Raw genomic sequence first — 19,551 nt, 5'->3', positions numbered from 1 at the left:
AGCCGGGACTTTGGTGTTAGAGGTGAACAATGAAATGTAAGAAACATTTTACTATATCTGTAAAATCGTTACCATCCCTTATAGAGAGGAAAACAAACAAACAAAATCACTGATCTGTAACTTTATAAGTATTCCTTTAAAAAAAAAAAAAGAGATGGAGAAGAAAATAAAAGATGATGTTGGGTATTGTTCCCCTTTGTTAAATGATCAATGTTGATTTCTTTTACCTCACCCTCCCTAAAATGAGATGCAATTTGATGTCTGGTGAGTTTTTGCAGTGGCCACTCACTTTTTGTTTACTTATCTTGTTTTTACCTACCAGGAAAACAAAATTAAGATCATTTTATTTCTAAAAAGTATATTTTTATTGTTGTTTTAATAACGTTGTATCATAATGCTACTTTCGGATTCAATACTAGAAATACTGTGGCATTCCATTTACTCTCAGTGTAAATGTTCTTTCAGGGTGTAAATAAGAAGCGTTTTGTAGCAAACGGGGGCTTAAGTAGGAGGTTTTGTTTGTAAGCTGTGCCTCACCTTTTAACAAATAACAAGGCATAAAGTCTGTAAGCTTCACAGAGTTATTTGACATCCCCAAGTGTTAGGTGCAGGCACACAAACATATGTGTATATATGACATTGAAGACTGACAGGTGGGCTCTAGCAAATCTTTTGGAGGCAACTGAAGTGACTGCTCCCACCAAGGTGTTCAGCATCATTCAGTTGCAGAGGTTACCATCCATATAGCAGGGAGAGTAAATCAGGAGTTATCGGAGGCAGTAGTTAGAAGTGACGTACTAGCCTAAGCACGTCTTCATGGGAAATATAAACTTAGACGCTGCAGTAACTGTGATCCTTGAGGAACCGGCATGCCTCCCCATTCCTGTGCTGCCATACCTTTGGAGCAGTTCTTCGGATTCCCTATGTATCTGACAAAACTGGAAGATCATTTTAGCAGTCTTAATTGTGTAGGTTTTGCCGAGACAAAAACTTGAGCCAAGGAAGAAGAAACTAAAGGTTGGCTTGAATAGCACTTCAGTGCTAGTGGAGATTCTCAAACAGTAGCTGTTTTTCCTTAAACTAGCAAGAAAAATTCAAAGAAGTGTCGTTCTGGTGGGGTATAACTGGGGCTGATGTTCACTCCTGGCATTTTTAATTTGTTTAGATTGTGATGTCAGAATAAACCCCAACAAAATCTTCCTTTTATTTGGTTTAAGGGTCGTGTTGTGGAAAACATATCGAAAAGGTGTGGTGGGTTCCTGAGACAACTGAGTCTGAGAGGATGTCTTGTTGTTGGAGACTCCTCTTTAAAGTAAGTAAAGTCATACATTGAGACATTGCTTATTTCCTAATGTCCAGACCAAAAGCAATTATTGTTACATTTGTTTGGATTCCCGAGTACTGACTAATGACCAGAGGGGGATACTTAAATAAGTACTAAGTACCTTAATAATGACTAAATGAAACGTCAGTTTGAGATCAAAGTACAGCAACCTTTATTTTCTGGAGGTGAATTAAGAAATGAGAATTGTGCTTTTCAGAAATGTGTCTTTTTCTTTCCTTGTTGATTTCTCTCCATTTTGAAGCAGTTAAAATGTTTTCAGTCCTGTGCTCTGACGTCCTACTATATTAATTTCATCAGGGTGGGGAGTCAGTCAGTTTATCGCTTATCTTCTAGTCTGGACCAGAGGTAACCCTAGCAATGAGAGGAGGAATAAAGGCTGATATGGTTGAGTGCCTACAAATCTGAGAAAGCCTGGGGATTCTCTTTGTTTTCTTCTTGCTCTAATATAAGAACAGGAAGGCAACAGGAATATCTTGTGAGTCTCTTAAATAGAGACAGTGGGCCTTATTTACACATTATATAAATGGAACTGTGCAGTTTGTACCCAGAATATAATTTGATTCCATATTTGCTTTTTCTGTAAGCAGGTTGTTTAGTCTGACTTCTCTGTGGGTATTTCTCTCTGTATTTAAACCCAGAGATCCTACCTCCAGCTGAAGGGTCTCAAAGCTACAAGTACTTCAGGGCTCAAAAAATAATTGTAAGAAGCCTCAAGGTACAGCTTCTTGCAGTTATGCTATCCTCCGCTGTCTCAGGAGGCATTCAGTCTGACATAGTGTGGCCATTCTTCACTGGAAAATAAAAGCACAAAGATTTTTGTTGAGCAGTGGGCATTAAGTTAGTGTCTTCTGACTTTAAGCTCTTTCTAAAATGTATAAATAGGTCTAATTCACTCATTTTTGTCTCTAGAGTAAATTCAGCCAGCAACTAGTTTAGTAGTAGATTGCTTTAGTAACCCAAGTGGGCATCCTGTCTTCAATGCTGAAGATTTCCCCAGAGATTTCCTTGCCCCTAGGACGTCTCCCTAATTGCTCCCTGGTTCGTGGGCCAACTTGAGGCAGCCTTGCCTCCTCAGGGGGGAAAGCGTGTGTTATTACCATCTCCCAGAGTACTGGCAACTGCTGTAAAAAAAGGAGGTAGCCCTAGCCAGAGTTAACTTTCTGCAGTGCTCTTCCAGGTTCTCAGAGCATTCACACTGATAGTCCCTGTGTCCTTGGTAGGGAAGACAATAGCAGAAGTGGAGCAGAGGGGGAAGGCAGGCACAAAGAGCTACAGCAACTACCATGAGGAGGAGGTAACGGGAAGAGCGTTTAGAAGAGTGTAGGAAGAAAGAATCAAGACAGTAGGTAACAGTTTTCCTTCCAGTAACTCCTTTTTCACATTTAGCTTAGGATCCCCCATTGTGCTTTTCAGAACTACGGGACTACAGTGAGATATTAGTGGCATGGGAGAAGAGCCGGAGGGCTGGAGATGGGATGTTTTTAAATAATGGAATGCTGAGTAAAGAGATACTTATTCCTAGTATGCAGCAGTTCAGTGTATAGCACGTGTATGTTGTAGGAGTGATACAGTTAGTCATGCTAGCAGGACAGGCTTATCTGAGGTCAGATGCCAGCGTGGTACCAGTATTCACGCGTGCATCCATAACAAGTAACTGCGGCAGATGGTGGTGTCTGAGACTCTTCAGCCATGAAGACGGTTCACCTCTGAAATTGGGCTATATTGAAATTAACAAATGAATGATAAATGCAAGAGCTTTACAACTTTCAAAATATAAGCATAAGAAGGGTGGCGTTAATTTTCACGTACTTGTTCTGGAAGCAACTTTTCATATCAGGCTTTTTGTGTTGTTTCCAGATCTATTAGTTTTGTGGGTGATACTGTTGTCTCTATTTATCCCTCTTCTATGTGAACTTTTGTTTAAAAATATCCAAGTATTGAAGTAGGTATTGACTAAGTAAGTACTGAATGTTTGTGGCAGCTCTGTCAGGACATGCCTTATGCTTGAAGCTCAGAGCCAAAGGTTGCTGTTCCTGCAAGTTATTACAGTGTGTAGTGTATTTCCAAGTGATTTGAAGTGTCTCGATTGTAAATCTCCCTCCAGTACATGAATTTTGGAATAGGTGTTTTGAAAACTGAAGTGGAAACTCACCAGTATTGCTGCTTGCTGGGCTTTTTTTTCCATTGTTTTCAATCCACACTGGAGAGCCAGGAAGTTGTTACCAGCTGAGTGTGTAGTCGGATCTGTTAACCACGGCAAGCCTCCAGACAAAACTGTTTTTGTGTGTTTCCTCCTCTCCTGCCAATAAAATCCATGCAGTTGGAGGAAACATGGGTATAAAAACAGTGTTCAGAAATGCAGTGCAGCTGTAAATATTACTCTGCAGAGATGAAAAGAAAGCTTATGTATTTCTCCTGGGTAATTAGCGTAATGATACATACAGGCTTTTAGCAGTATAATCGCTCCAGTCATCCTTAGAGTTCTTACTCAGTAGTGCACACAGATGCATTTTAATTTTTAAAATCATAATTAACTAATTTGCAGCCCATGGGGCTTACCATTAGTAGTCCGATAGGCTTAGGTCCCACTTGTGTATTGCACAGGGTACATTTTTTTTCACTTAATGTGGGAGCAAGCTGCTCCCAGACCTACAAAGGCTTTAGAAATGAGGTGTTCAAAAACTCTCCCCAGCAGCTTAATATTTAACTGATGTGATATTTAAACCTTTCTGCTTATGTCTTTAATATTTTTAGTTAAAGCAAGTCAGTTCTGGCATATATATGGCAGAAATAAACACCTTGCTTAAGTGGTATTTGAGAGAGGAACAACATTTGGTTTCAGGAGTTATCTAAGACGGACATTTAAAATAACAAAAGGAAAAAGCAATCACTGAGACATGTATTTGAGACGTACTTTGTAATTACTCTGTGGCTTGAAGATTAAGCTTTTTGACTGAGGTGGAAGGAGGCAGGGGACAGAGCGCACTCTAGTGACTGTATTACCACTTGTGACATTAATTCTCCAGCTTTTTGTTGCTGTTTTAGGACCTTTGCACAGAACTGCAGAAACATCGAACACTTAAATCTAAATGGGTGCACAAAAATTACTGACAGGTAAGTCAAAGGGTTTTTTTTATTCGATGGGAAAATTTGGAAAAAGAAGTAGCTGAAGGTATTTTTAGTGTGTCTGCTGTTTTGCAGCACGTGTTACAGTCTTAGCAGATTCTGTTCCAAGCTGAAACATCTGGATCTGACATCTTGTGTAGCCATCACAAACAGCTCTTTGAAAGGCTTAAGGTAAGGAGATTCAGTGTTTTGTGTTAAAAGAATGTATTTAAAGAGCTGTTCAATATTTAATAAAGTTTAAAAAAATCAGGGCTGAACCTTAATACTGTGTATCAGCACTGACTATATCCAATATCTAGCATTTCTTGGGTGTAGACTGTAATGTTTGTGTGTGGTCTTTTCTCATTTCTGTGGAGGCCTGGCAGAGTCCACTGGCTATCATTAATTTCTAACAGTGTGTTTAATTTGGGTTTCCCACTGTTATGACTATTTGAAGGCTGGATTTAACTTTATGTATTTTTTTAATTCTCCCAGTGAGGGTTGCAGAAATCTGGAACATTTGAATCTTTCCTGGTGTGATCAGATTACGAAGGATGGTATTGAAGCACTGGTGAAAGGGTGTAGTGGACTAAAAGCTCTATTTCTTAGAGGTTGCACACAGGTACATAACTGCTTGGGTGATCCTTTAGGAATAAAATTTTATTTTGGGTTTTTGAAATCTCCATGAATTAAAAAATACCTGTTTTGTTATAGTCTTTTGTTCAACATTACAAGATGTGTACATACTTTGGGCTGCTTTGCTGTGCATTTAATTTCTCGTTTCTTTTCCTATGTCCGATTTAATTGCTAAATACAGTTAGAAGATGAAGCATTGAAACACATTCAAAATCACTGTCATGAACTTGTAATCCTGAATTTGCAATCGTGTACAGTAAGTATTCTCTTAAGAATTATAAACCGTTTTGAATGCTAATTAATTGATCTGCTACACTTGAATAATTCTAATACTATAAAATGCAGAGATGTATTATTTTGTGTGGAATAGAGGTCTTGAATGAGCTGGCTGTTCCTGCCGCTGAATGTGGATTTGGAGTGTTGGGTTATTTCTTTTCTTCACGTTACATCTTCTAGCTGTAGCAAGCTCTAGAGTAGAATTAACTGCACTCATTCCAAACTCATGAACTGTGTATGCACTAAACCATGAAGTTTTACAGATGTGGTTCTTGTTCTCCCGTCCGTTAAGGTCAGGCATTTTGGGCTACTCATAATTTTAAGGTTTCTAATTGAGCAGAAACCATATTCTGGGCAACATAATTGAGAGTAAAATGCAATAGCGTCGTAATTGAAGATGATTCAGAACCATCTAGGTACCAGGAGAAGCGCATGCTTTTTCAATATTAATGGAAGAACACATTCATTTGTAATGAAATGACTAGGAATCATTCATGTATTTTTAATTCTACTTAGAGAGTACACAAATATTAGATTTGCTGTATTTTATGTTTGCTTTTCTGTTGTTTCTGATGTGAGCTTTTAGGAATGAGAAGGCTCTCCTTTTAGATTTTGAATGTATTTAAATGACTAAATGTCTTTAAATAAGCCTTAGAAAATGTTGAAATAAATTAGAATTCCAGTGTTTAGGTCAGGCAAATTTGAATAATGCACTTAGATGAACTTTTTGCTTTTGGAAGGTTTTCTACAGTTTTATTGTTAGAGCTATTAAATCTGCTTGGGCTAAAATTTTCAAATCTGTTTTGCATGTTACTCCTGAATGTATGTGGCATGGGACCATTTTTCTTAAGATTAGTTAAAAATCTTTTGGACTTAATTGGTTCTTTTAACTGTCGAACGTTTTGGAGTGTTAGGAATTCTTGAAAGTTGCATTAAAAAAATTAAGGATGACATGAATATAAAGCTTGAGCTTCTGTGAGCCAGTTGTTTAGTGAAAGAGAATTTTCAGGTTTTTCGATCTGAGTTTAGGAGCCCACTGAAGCCAGGCACCTAAAGATAGTGGGAATGAAAGGAAGTTCCTTCTTTTGGTCAGAACCACAGCTAAGTAAATAAAGTCAATGTGTAATTTCCTCCCTTTTCCTTTTGCTGTCTTCCTCCTCCAAAGTTCTTTTTCTGTTGTGTTTTACCTGAGGCTAATGAGCTATATCAAAGCCAGCCTTTTCTGTTTATTTTTGTGGAAGGCAAGCCTGTCAAGAGGTCTTGATGACAGTTAGTTATGAGCTCTCCTGTTTACAAGGGGCATTGGCATAGAAGTGTACCAGAGTTTTCCTTTGGCTAGTACGTTTGTTGTCATGTAAGTATGAAGTGCTAACCAAAAAACCCTCATGAGTGAAAGTATTTTTCTCTTTGAATTTTTTTTAGTTGATAGTCTGTGTATCCTACCTAGTTACACATTCTTTAAAACTTTCTTTCACTGGAGATATCCTGCTTGCTATGGCTTAGAAGCACACTTCCAGGAGCAGCCAGACTCTTTATGATCAAACAGCTAGCACTGATTTTTACACGGCAGGTCTCTGTACTTTATACGAACCGCACTTTAATTTTAGTGGCTCTGTTTTATGGACCTTGTAAAATGCCAGGCCAGCTCTAGCAGCCATGGAATAAACTGATATTAACTCTGGAAACTGCACATCTGAAAGGTACCATCTTTAGACTGTAGAAACTAGGGACTCGCGGACATTTTTTGAGTATGTTTCTTTCCTGAGAGGGATGTAGGCATTGAAATCACTAGCAATTTCAGAATGGAAAATTTTCACATGTAACTTGAAGGTTTTGTCCATCTCTGGCAGCAGCATGAGAATTTACATAGTCCTTACTTCCAAAATAGTTGTTTTTCCAATAAAGTGTCATAAATATCTCTCAAATGGAACAAAACATTTCCAGAATATACCTTCTTGTTTGTGGATGATGCAAATCCACAAAAAGAAGACAGGACTTTCTAGTTTTTTGTCTGGAATAATTTTCATTTGACAGAATGATTTCCAGATTCAGACTACGGATATTAAAAAGCACTGGGTTGGGGAAGAGGGTATAAGATGATTTTCTTTTGTGCTGAGCTACTGCTATTTCTCATCCTGGTTTTGTCAATGGAAGGTAACCTTTGTGGTAACAGACTCATAAATATGCTATGGCAGTATTGGTGTACGTAGATGAGCAACTTAGAAAAGAAATATGTATTTTCAGTTCGAAGTACAGTAGAGGTCTTTGTCATCATTGGAAGAGTAACGTAGGCCAAGACATAAAATAATATGTTTTACCAGGATTAGTCATTAAGCAGAAAAAGCAAATTCTTTGAATTTAGGAGTGCCAAGAGTAGAGAATACTTGTTCCAGAATTGAAGACCTGTAAATTAAATAATATTTGCATACACACACCCCCAGTGACCTAGTACCTGTTGCTATTTTGTGTGCTGCTGCATTGAGGCTATTTTTTATGGTTCCTGTTTCAGAGAGAAAACTTTCTGATTCATATTGCAAATTTAGAGTTACTTTTTTCAGAGTGTCTAGTACAAAATAATTTTGAGAAATTGAAAAACATCTTCTGAGTAAAATATTTCAGCTAAAGACAACTGCCTTGGGTAAGGCAAACCTGGCTTTTACATTTGTCTTCTATAAAGAACAGATTGTGTAATTGTTTACCTGTAACTCTTGCCTTGAAAATTATTCAGAGGTGAAGGGATGGGGTTCTACTACTCCAAGTAAAAATGGGTAGTTAGCTGTCCTGCTGTCAAGCTTTAAGCTCTCTTTTGCACCGTCCCTGAACTTACATGGTCACTGAATGACAGAACTGAACTGTACAAGCATGCAAGAAGCAAGCTATTTCGCACAATAACAACTACAATTCAAACAAATTATATGAAAATTATAAAGCAAAAGCAAAGTGAAAGAGGAAGACGGTGACAAACAACTCCCCCTATGTGCTTCAGAGTGCCTTTGAGCAGTACTCAAGATCTGTGGAGAAATACATAGATAAATAGGAATTGTGTGTGTTTTATTATCTTCAGTGTTATCAATGAACACAGTTTCGCAATAGTGTTTTTTGGTTGAAAATCCACAGGTTTCTGTGATTCTGTGCAGTGTGATGCTAACAGTTCAGTAATACGACTGGATTTTTGTTCTCAGCTAATTACTTGATAACAAAGTAACTCCGACCTTCTTGTGTGTTGCAGCAAATTTCAGATGAAGGCATTGTAAAAATCTGTAGAGGATGTCACAGACTTCAGTCGCTCTGTGTTTCAGGCTGTAGCAATCTTACAGATGCTTCTCTCACAGCACTTGGTCTAAACTGCCCAAGGCTGAAGTGAGTATGTCGTGAGCATGTCATGAGTGTCATGTTATTAATGGATATTCACTTGCGAAGATAATCAGTTGAGATCCTCAGGTTTGATTTAGCTTTGTGTTGTTTGTATTACCTTTGCAATCAAAACGACCAGCTGAATAATAAACTTGAGAGCAGGTGCTCTGTGGCTGTCATATGACTGTAGTCCACTCTGCACTAGAAAACCGAGAACTTATATATGACAAATAAAACACTGAACCTAGCAGTTCAGTTCTGTGCTTCTAGCTAAATATTTTAGATACTAATTACAAGCCAGAAGAAAAGAAGATATGAAGCCCATTGTTTTTTTAAAAGGTAAAAATATCTGTAGTTGCGTTGTGCCTTGTGATGTTCGTATTCTGATGTGGTTTTATGCAGTTGTTTGTCTTGCAAAAAATAGCTAAATCATACCTGAGTATTATATTTGCTGATTTTATATTAAATGTGTTTTTAATATGCCCTGATGTTCTCAGCACACTTCGTATCAGAGTTTAATGTCTCTGCAAACATTAAAGACTGATATTTAGGGGATATGTTTTGAGTTATAGGTGTTCATTGGTTAATATTAACTTTTACATTGGTGTAATTTGCACTGACGCATCTGTTATGGTCATTTTCTTAGAGGTGGGGACAGCTTCAGCTTTAATAACAAAGCTCAGTCATGCAGTAGCTCACTGATTGTAGAAACATACTTCTTGTGAGATCTGCTTTTGATGTACATTAAAAGATTTTTGGATGACACTAAATTGCCATTTGTGACAGGAATGTGCAGGATTTGCAGACTGTTGCAGTTGAGTCACAGAAAAATGAAAGAAAGTGTACATTGTAAAAATTAGAGGAAATTACATTCAAATGCCTATGTGCAGTATGCTGTCATGCAGTTTTCCTTTAGCTGACCTAGTGAAAAAGAGTTTTTATTACTGTAGAAAGTCTGTCCTTAGGACAGTTCCAGAATGACAGCCCCCTTCATTTAACTGTTGATACTTACAAGAGCTGACATGTGTGGGTGTTTGTGTTTCTTGGGCAGTTATGCTGTTACTACTGGTTGTATTCTCTCTTTCTCTCAATTCACAACTCAGACTGGAAATAAAGGGAGGTCTGAAGTGCTGTTAGTTGTGCAGTTTTTCCCAAGGGCAGTTCAACTGGTGCAGGAATTGTTTTGACTTCAGTAGGTAAACTGTTAGCCCCTGTCTGTGCCACGAGGGGGAAGGCGTCTGCTGTTCTTCTCTTTTAATGAGGAACAATATAAGAAAAAAAATGACCTTTTGCAGTGATTACTGATGAAAGGATAGATGATGCAGCTGGTTACATCTAGACTTTTGGAATAGTGTATCAAACGTACATGATAAAAATTGTACTGGAAATCAAAGGGAAATGTAAGTCCACACTTGTTTGTACCTTCTGAATATTTTAGTGTTGAGTATGAATGAACACTCCCCTGCCTCTGTTGGATATGCTGGCCCTGTTAGGAAGCTTTTGAGCATTTTCTATGCTCTGCTACTCACTTCACTGTGGAGTCTTGGATGTCCTACTGTGCTGATTTCCACAATACTGCTGTGTTCTGCAGCTGTTAACCACTCACAAATGATACTTCCTAGAAAAAAACCCTCAGCTTGCCCAACTCCCTTCAGCCTTTTTTTCCCCCTCTACCTCAGCTGTCTCTTCATCCCTTTTTATATCTGCTCATTTAAGTGCTTGATACCTTCTTTGTTTTGCTGTTTTATCACTTTTTAGTGTTAAAATTCTAGTAGGTCTTTTGGTGAGGCTTATCCAGAAAAGCACCCGTGAACCCTGAGTGTCTTTGTCTAGGCAAGGCTGTGAAAATTAGGATCGCAGGTTGCCTTCAACACAACCCATGTTCTCTCCCACCTGCTGCTAATACAACAGGGTAGGGAGGTGCTGTGTATGCAGACATTCCAGGTGTCCCCAGAAGGAATCTGCAGGCAATGCGTCTGTGAGGTCAGCCTCAGAGAACATCGCTTTATAAGAGCAGACAATCTGCTCTCTGATATAATTTTGCCTCATCAGCTCCTATGCTAGGTACTTTGTTATGAATTGCCGGGTAGGAAAGAAATGTCAGCTGTATCTAGGAAAAGAACAGTGCTCTGTAAATTAAGTACCGTGACTAAAACAAAGCAAAAAATAGAACTTGGCTCATTTTCATGCTGACCACTGTCTTCCCACCTGTTTTTTATACTGGGACCCAATGAATGCATCGTGTATATATAGCTCACTCTCCCTGTTCTGCTTGTTTAACCGACTGTACACCAAATTTCAGGTAGGGTAGAGCTGCTAGTTGCCTGGTTTCTTGCCCCTCCTTCATTGCTGTGTTCTCCAAAGCTTTTCAATCAGTAGCATTCCCACTATTTTGCACACTGCAGATGTCATTTCCTCCTACCCCATTTACAGCCAGAAATGCAATTGGGTTGGGGATCCAACGGTTTTAAGTGTAGATGGAGTTGAAAGCAATTAAGTTTGGTAAAGGGTAACAAATGTTCAGGTGGTAGGTTTCTTCCCCCTCCTAGCTGGCATCCTAGGTAACTTTCAGAGTGACTGAGAGTATTTTGTGATAGGCTGGTAACTGCCCTTGATGTAAGGACACAAAAAGTTCCCGAATGTTGAAAGAATATCCAGGGGTATTACAATCATCCATCCACCTGAAAAGCATGTACCTGTATTATACCTCTCTGTGGGCTGTTCTTCAATTTCCATCACTCTTCCAAACCTCATTGAAGACTAGCAATCTGAAAGTGGTTATCAGGGATGGAGCCTGTAGGGCTGCTTACCTCTAAACTCAGCTGCTCTCTTGTTTGTGGCTTGGAAAAGACTGATCAAGCAAAGTCATAATTGGAGCCCCACATCCCATATTCTGGTGGGGTTGTATTTTTCTCATGCACACAGCATGACTTTTCCCTTTGCACTTTATCCGTGGAGAGAGTGCTTTTAATGACATCTCAAGGCAGTGGAAGGATCTAATGCCTTTAAATGTTACCATAGCAAGAGGGGTTTTTTCCCATTTTGCCTTGCCTCCTCCCTCACAGACGCCAGTACAGAAGAGTTTGCTGTGATGAGTGGATAAGTTCCACTCAGTGTGTGCTTTTTGTTGCAAAGTGCTGCTGTTTCCCCTTATTCATCTTGATATTTGCTCCACCTGCAAAGTAAAATTGTTGATTGAAAAAAAAGAAAGTGGCAGCAAAGCAACAGTTACGGGATGGAGGCCTGTCCTGTGTGCAGGTGGTGCTCTTTGGGGCAGTGACCTTTTTTGTCACCATAGCTTCCCAATACATCTCAAAAGAGTGCCAGATTTATCTTTACAAAACATTTATTTTCTTTAAGGTTGTGTTGGTGTAGTTTGTTTTTACTGCGGGCTTGAGAATTTAAGCTCCTGGCTTTCTGGTAACTTCCCTCACTGTACTTCATGCAGAAGCTCTGAGTGAATTTCTAGTAAACAGCTTCTTGGTTTTGTGGCTTCTCAACATCCATTGTTTAGATAACAGGTTTTGGATGCAGGCTTCATCTGCATATTCCTTCACTCAGGGTTTAACCTCCTGTATCTTTCCTGAGATAACACATAAGGAAACTTGAATGTTATGCTGTTTTACTGAAACAAGGGGTCAGAATGCCTATAATGATGGATAGTTTTTTTCCACTAAAGTTGAGAAGATTTGAGGAATGAATTTATTCTGTTCTGGGACTATTGGAATCTTCAGATAAGCTGCATCAAAAGCTGCCTAGTGCTTTTGAATTGCAAATTACTTTGAAAAACAGGGGTGGGTGGGGGTGTGTACATATATACACATTTGCTGTTGGGAGCTTTAAGTTGCAGAAGAAAATTTTGCATCTCAAATGCATTTGCTTTTCTCTATGTTAATGTTTTCTTTAACATTTAAAACTTTTCCAGGATTTTGGAAGCTGCACGATGTTCACATCTTACAGATGCTGGTTTTACCCTTTTAGCACGGGTAAGGCTCATTTCAGAAGCTTAGAGCTCGCATTGTTTTCATTGCTGCTGAGCCACTATGAATTCATATAGTTTTGGTGGGAAGGAATATGAGAAGAAGAAAAATAAAGTAGGGAAAACCCAGCGGAGGAGGGGACTGAAAAGTGGATTTATTTTTGGATTATATTTAGAGATGCAACTTGATGTATTTTGCCATCTATCATTGTATTTTTCATTTTTTCCTTTCTTTTTTTGTGGTATGTTTCAGTTGCATTTATTATGCTTAACATAACTCTAAGCTTGTGTTATATATTCTACTCAGATTTCCTCTATAAAGATGACATGTACCTTTGTGATGTTTGCACCCAAAAAAATCACTGCAATAGGTTATTCTGAATGTACCTTTAAGTTACAAAATTACTTAAATTATGAACTGGAAGCACATGTGCCCTGATTCCTACTGTAAATATGTGAAGTAAGCATTGTGATGTTATCAGATGCTTCAAGTTAGATTTGTATGTTTGCTGGTTTAGGAAATCAGAAGACAAAAATAATACTCTATAAACAGGATTTATTTACACTGCTGATATGCAGTGTGAAAGAAGGGTTTTTTCCTAGCCCCAATGTTTAAACAGAGTGGTTTTCTAATCGTTCAGCCTTACAGCCTTTGGCTCTCAGTAGTCACCTCAAGCCTGCTTTTGGGAGCTGCAAGTTAAACCAGTTGTTCCTATGCCTGTAAAAAAACAGGCTAGGATTCAGGCTGAGCCAAGGCACCATGTGGTCTGCTGCAAGGTCACAAGGTTACATCGTTTCCTTGAAATTTGTTATGGTCAGATATTGAAAGCACTTGTAAAACCTTGCTACAGATTTCTCAGAATATTGGGAAAATTGATAGTAGAAATGCGAAGTGCAGCTTTCTCCCAGCCTTGAAGCAAAGCATTCGTTAGCATTTTCAGCATTCATTAGCGAAGAAAATTGCTTCTTTCTAATGTATGATGGTGAGGAGAGATGTTCTGTGGCCTGAAGTGTGTTTCAGATTAGTCTGGTGCAGGTTGATGTATGCAGAAGTCAGATCCATCTATATGCAGATTAGCTGGCTTTAGTGCACGGGCTATAAATACCGTAGGCGCAAATGGAAGTGGATCCCAAAAGGGGAAAGGGAAGTAGAGTGGGTGAGTACTGATACAAACTGTTCTATAACCTTACAGGGAAAGAAGGAGAAATTTCACTTAGTAAGAGAAAGGCTGAAATGTAGTTTGAGAGGGAGGTGGTGTATTGCTTGTGGATTATTATTTTTTTACCATTTCTAGTCCTTTGATGATCAAATAGCTCACAATTTCATCTTGGAAGTTGCACTATCCCATATTACTAGCCCTGTGCATGATTTTATGTCTTGTTTTGTTTCGTCTTTTGTTTATGTCTGATTTTGGTTTATTCTAGAATTGCCATGAGCTGGAGAAGATGGACTTGGAAGAGTGTGTTTTGGTGAGATGTAATATGAAAAGAAATGTTGAAGGTGCAGTGTAAGAATGCGGTGTCAATAAGAACACTAGCACTTCCAGTTTGATGTGCTTTGTTTTTTATTAATAGTGCTGTGTTTATCATGTAAGTAAAAAATAATTATTGGGAAATTCTACACAGGGAAATACTTGAAGAGTAACAGGTGATTGGGTGTTCTGCAGAAGTAACAGAACCATTATCTGGTAGAGAGAGGGAGAGATCATATCTGAGGGTAGAGGATCGCTACTCTACTGTCTGTTGCTTATGGTTGTTTGGTTTCCTTTATTTCTAGATAACTGACAGCACATTGATACAACTCTCTATACACTGTCCTAAGCTACAAGCATTGGTAAGTTTTAACTCTTTGTTTATGGATTTTAATACCTCCCCCAAACCCACACACTTACCCAACTCCTGCAGTATGAAAACAGCCTGGTGACTCTGTATCTGGGAAGAGTTCCTGATGTAGAATTTAATGGTGCAAAATATATATATGTTTCATAAGTATTCTAAAAAAAGCAGGTTAGTCCTAAAATATTTACATAAATTGTGTGATTTAAAAAAAAAAAAAAAAGAAAAACGAACATTACCAAATCAGAGAGAAATAACCAGAAAGCTTTTATTTTATGGTTAACAGCCTTTGTACTTGATTACTTAGTTCTGCTAACAGTACTCAGATCCTTCATAGATTCTCTTAAGTGTTCACTAATGGCTTTCTTAAGGAGTATGACACTCTATGTCAAATATTGAGCACCCAACCACCCCCAGTGAAGATAGATGTAATCACTCTATAATGAGTTTTGCATGCAAGCAGTTTTTCCCAAGGACTGCATTTTCATAGTAAATTATGGAAGGAGGTATATTTTGACCTAGACACTTGAATATAATTGGAGCGGGTTGAGATGCCTTCAGTGGGACACCCTGCTTACTGTGTTTCAAATAATTATTTTCTATAGGGAGTGGCTTTGTAGATCTTTCAGAACATCAGAACCAATTTCAAGTGACAAACTTGGCTGTTCTTCAGTCAAGGCACTCTAAAATTACTACTGTCTTTACCACAGGAGCTCCTGTGTTTAGGGCCAGCTGTCCCATAAGTGTAGATTTGTTATACTCTACTTCAGATCCACATGAAAGAACACGTATCTTTATAATCTCTTCTTAGATGGGATTAAAGGAAGATTTGCTGCTTCATTAATTAAGTTGTGTTATGATTAGTTAGTGTTACTAAGGTAGCAATATGGATTTTTTTTAAAGTAGCTTATTTGCTACCTTTAGTGGTCTTTATTTTTTTCTTATCAATTGTCTGAACTCGTTTCTGTACCGTAATTGTTAACTTTAAGACAAACAAGAGTTGTCAGGAGACGTGGAGTCATCTACATAGGACACTTTTCTGGTCTTCTGTGACAGATTTGGTTTTGGTTTGTAATCCCAGTTGTAACCAGTAATTGCAAGAGGTCTCCATACTGGTTCTGCCAGTGCTTTACCAGGAAAATACTTTGAAATTAGGAGGTTTTATGGTATTTCCCTGGTGCTGCTACTGTTTGCTGGTCTGTTTGTGTTAGCCCACAGACAAGGAAGTGTGGCATTGGTAAAATAGCTTAACATTTCTAAGGAAGCCAGGGAAACTGATTTTTTTTTTTTTATTGATGTGTATATTCCCTGTGTAGGAAGGATACATACTCAACGACTGTGAGTGAACAGTGATGACTGAGAATTACAGGGAAAGTAAGGACAGACCAGCAGGTGCTCAATACCCTGTGTGAAGTCATCTTGATACTTCAGATATGAAGTCATGTACTGTTGATGGTTCTGTAAGCTCTGGTGCGGTTGTGCTTTAGCATATGTTTAGGCGTATTTGCAGTTTAAACAAATATTTTGAAGTCACAGAAATCAACTTTGAGTTTGTTTCTTGGTGTTTGGAGACTCCATAGGCAGTGGAAATAAGCAAAAGCACCGTTACACCAGTTCTAACCAATGGTTACGTCTCCATCAGTATCGGAGTACTCAAATGCTTTATTACTTACTGAGCTGAAGCTTAATTTAATTTTTCAAGTAATCATCTTCATCGGTCCTTATTTATTTGCACTTCCTAATAGGCTTACGAAGTCAGAAAAATCATTTAATACAAAGAATGTGTCATTTGGCATATTTGTTTTACAAAGTTTGGGGAACTCAGCTGTACATCCTGTATTGTCCCTTCAGTACCAAACAGAGTGTCTCAGGAAAGCTGAATTTTATAAGCTGCTTACTTCCTGAGATGGAAAACTGCTAATTAGCCAACAGCTTCACATAACCTCCTGTCCTTCCTTGAAACAGCACGTCGGTTACAAATCTTCTTTAACCCTGCAGCTGCTGAGTGTTTCCAGGCTGCAAGCCAAATGAAGTGCTCAGAACGTGTACGTAAAGAAAGTAGGTATAGGAGAGAACTTAACTATTTAAAGAATTGATAGGCCTGCAGAATGTAAACATGTCATAAGATAAATCACTCTTGATAGGGGCGAGTGCTTCATTTCTGATGTCATTTGAAGACTGTGCACACTCGTTGTGTTGTTACATGGACTTACAGAGTTACTGCCAGCTGCTCGCGCTGGTGAGTGATTAAAATTGGTGACTCCTTCAGAGTTGCAGGCCTGTCTCCCAGCCTCTACTCTGGTTACGTGTTCATCCTGGGAGAAGAAAAAAAAGAAGTTGTGGGGCCAGTTGTTGTAAAGGGCCAGACAAATGCCGTGTGTCTGGTAGCAGGAAAGAAATGATCGTGACTCCAGCTAAGGTGGAACAGGGTAGGCCATGGCTGCTAGTTCTCAGGCTTCTTTGTCAGGCTAATTTAAAAGGAGAGGGATGTGATGTACTGAGTGAAGGGAAGGATTGTGCGTCTGATTCAGATAATCGGCAAGAGATGCCTTTGAGCACTAGTTACCTTGCACCAAGATAAAGAGTGTTTCTAGATTGCTGCAAGTGTTTCTTCATCAGTTACTGTTTGAAAAAAAACTTGTGGCAAGGAAGTGCTGCTTCAAAACCCATCACCGTGAGACGTAGGTGCAAGTACAGGCAAGATACAGGCCTGAGCAGAAAGCAAAGAGTGAACTGAGAGCCCAGGGCAGGAGGAGCAGGATTCATAGATCCTGCACATTTCTGGCGCAGAAGACTTGAGAGCATTCATTTTGCTGGCAACAAAGAGTGGTTTTAAGCCTCCTCCGAGGAAAGTCTGTTTCCTGTTGTTGTCATCATCGGTGCTTCTCCAAAAGTCAGAAATTCCCTGAAGGAACCAGGAAACTGCCTTACGTGATGCTACTGCCCGAGGTGCTGCAACTCTTTCCGTGCTCTTGAAATTCAAGAGAGTAAAAAATGCTGAAGAGCAGCAGAATGATTTGGTTTATGCTGACTGTCGCAGAAAAGACCTGCTCCTGCATCTGTCCAAGATGTTTATTACTCCTTGTATTTACAGCCTGAGGTGCTCACGGTTTTTCTGAAATCATCATTTGGCAAGTCAGTCCAGTCTGATTGTTCATTATCTATGTGGACTTGTGCAGGCTTGATCCTGGTGGGATGTATGAAAACATGGTAACTGTGAAGCTGTACACACAGGAGCTCCTGTCAGTGGATCCTCATCTGTTCCTGGATGTTCTTGACCATCCGTTAAATTTGTCTTCAGTATCCAGCACAGAATACGTACTGTTCGCACCTGTCAGTAATGGAGGTCCGTGACAATTGGAACAGAATTCCCATGCTCAGAAAGCAAAGGGTCCTGAGGAGTTTGCCAGTGACGCTTGGTTTGGGACTCTTGGTTTGAAGCAGTTAAAACTGAAGTACAGCTCTTCTTTTATTAATGAGAGCTCTTTGTTTTGTTAACTCTTCTCATTTTCAACCATGTGTTCTTCTTAACTGTTTCCCCCCTAGAGTGAAGGAGTGCAGAGGGCTTCTGATGTTTAGCTGGTAGGGTAACTTAGGGCTGAGTGATGTCATTAACTGTTTCCCTCCCTGTTGCAGAGCTTATCTCACTGTGAATTGATCACTGATGATGGGATCCTTCATCTGAGCAACAGTACCTGTGGTCACGAGAGGCTGCAGGTACTGGAGCTTGATAACTGCCTTCTCATCACTGACGTGACTCTGGAACACCTGGAGAACTGCCACAACTTGGAGCGAATTGAGCTGTACGACTGTCAACAAGTCACACGAGCTGGAATCAAACGAATCAGAGTACGTGTGCGCTGACTTGTTAGGTGGGAACAGCCAAGCCGCTGATAGGCAGATGTCCCAGGCAAGGGAGGGTGGAAAACCAGAGTGTGGATATCATTCTGTTAATCCTCATCTCTAGGGACATAACATAGCTGTTCTCTGCGAGCAGAAAGAATTCTGTTTACAGCTCGCCATGCATTTGCTGTTGGAACCATGAGTGCTTATCTACTGCTTTCTGTATTTCTTCAAATACAGGCTTCTATGCTTTCAGGATTGTGTAGTGGCATTCATTAACTCTCCTAAAACACATGTCTGTAGACAGAGCCAGTTAAACATCTTCACAGAGATTTCGGTTAATGGGATGCAGGGCTGTGAGGCCCTGGAATCCAGCCACAAGCTATTTTCCCCTGTTTACCTCCCCCGTTAGGGCAGGGACCACCTGGCTTGGGAGGCAGAGTTTGGCCAAGGTGTTAAACTTGCCTGCGGCTTCATATCCCAGACACACAGCCAAACATTTTGTAACTGGAAAGCTCATTCCCGGTAGCGACTGTTGAGGATGGATGCCTTGTTCCATTCTGTGCTGCTTTCTAGGATGAGAGGGGCAGGGAAGATGGGAGATAAGAGAGGCAAGTCCTCCTTCCGTAGCCAGGGGTCCATCTCTTCCCAGCAGAACAGATCTCTCCTGACAGAGAGCACTCTGGGCTGATCATTCACTGGGAAATGGGTAGGAACCCAGAGCAGGCGAGTGCCCAGACATCTGTGTGCCCTAGCGGGGTGGGACGTGAGAATTACACAGCAGGAGAAGACAACTTGGCTGTATGGGGTGTGTAGATGCCTTCTCTTCAGCTGACCAGCCGTAATGAGAGCCCGCTTGCTGGCAGTAACTGAGGTTCCTCTTTGTTTTACCAGTTTGCTTATTTCTCTCCCATCATAATGCCGGCTTTTCGTCCGCAGGCTCATCTACCTCACGTGAAAGTTCATGCTTATTTTGCTCCAGTGACGCCCCCTCCTTCGGTGGGAGGGAGCGGGCAGCGCCTCTGCAGATGCTGTGTTATTCTTTGACGTTAAATGCAACCACACCGAAAAGTAAGTTTGTTGTTGTTGAAGAAAAGAAGGGGACTGCGAGGCAGTGGAAGGAGGCCGTTTCCCGACAGTCCTACTGGTGGTGTTTGGTCATCCAGTTTTGTGACAA

The 19,551-nt window shown here is 39.8% G+C and overlaps 1 protein-coding gene across 2 annotated transcripts in view; it reads left to right on the top strand.

Annotated features, from left to right (window-relative positions):
* Positions 1-19,551, top strand: part of FBXL2 (F-box and leucine rich repeat protein 2) — a 56,285-nt gene extending 36,734 nt beyond the window's left edge. The window contains exons 5-15 of one of the 2 annotated variants that reach the window (XM_069859947.1): positions 1,218-1,312; positions 4,391-4,459; positions 4,547-4,642; positions 4,946-5,072; positions 5,268-5,342; positions 8,592-8,722; positions 12,642-12,702; positions 14,121-14,165; positions 14,473-14,529; positions 18,168-18,380; positions 19,314-19,551. In XM_069859947.1, coding sequence (XP_069716048.1) covers positions 1,218-1,312; positions 4,391-4,459; positions 4,547-4,642; positions 4,946-5,072; positions 5,268-5,342; positions 8,592-8,722; positions 12,642-12,702; positions 14,121-14,165; positions 14,473-14,529; positions 18,168-18,380; positions 19,314-19,421 — 1,077 coding nt within the window. In that variant the 3' untranslated portion in view covers positions 19,422-19,551. Of the gene's footprint in view, positions 1-1,217; positions 1,313-4,390; positions 4,460-4,527; positions 4,643-4,945; positions 5,073-5,267; positions 5,343-8,591; positions 8,723-12,641; positions 12,703-14,120; positions 14,166-14,472; positions 14,530-18,167; positions 18,381-19,313 lie in introns of those variants that run through there. The other variant, XM_069859948.1, reaches the window with a different exon arrangement.

Source organism: Phaenicophaeus curvirostris, chromosome 6 (assembly GCF_032191515.1).
Source record: "Phaenicophaeus curvirostris isolate KB17595 chromosome 6, BPBGC_Pcur_1.0, whole genome shotgun sequence".
Taxonomy (NCBI): domain Eukaryota; kingdom Metazoa; phylum Chordata; class Aves; order Cuculiformes; family Cuculidae; genus Phaenicophaeus; species Phaenicophaeus curvirostris.
Note: the sequence above shows the minus strand (reverse complement) of the source record. Positions and strands in the feature narration are given on the sequence as shown.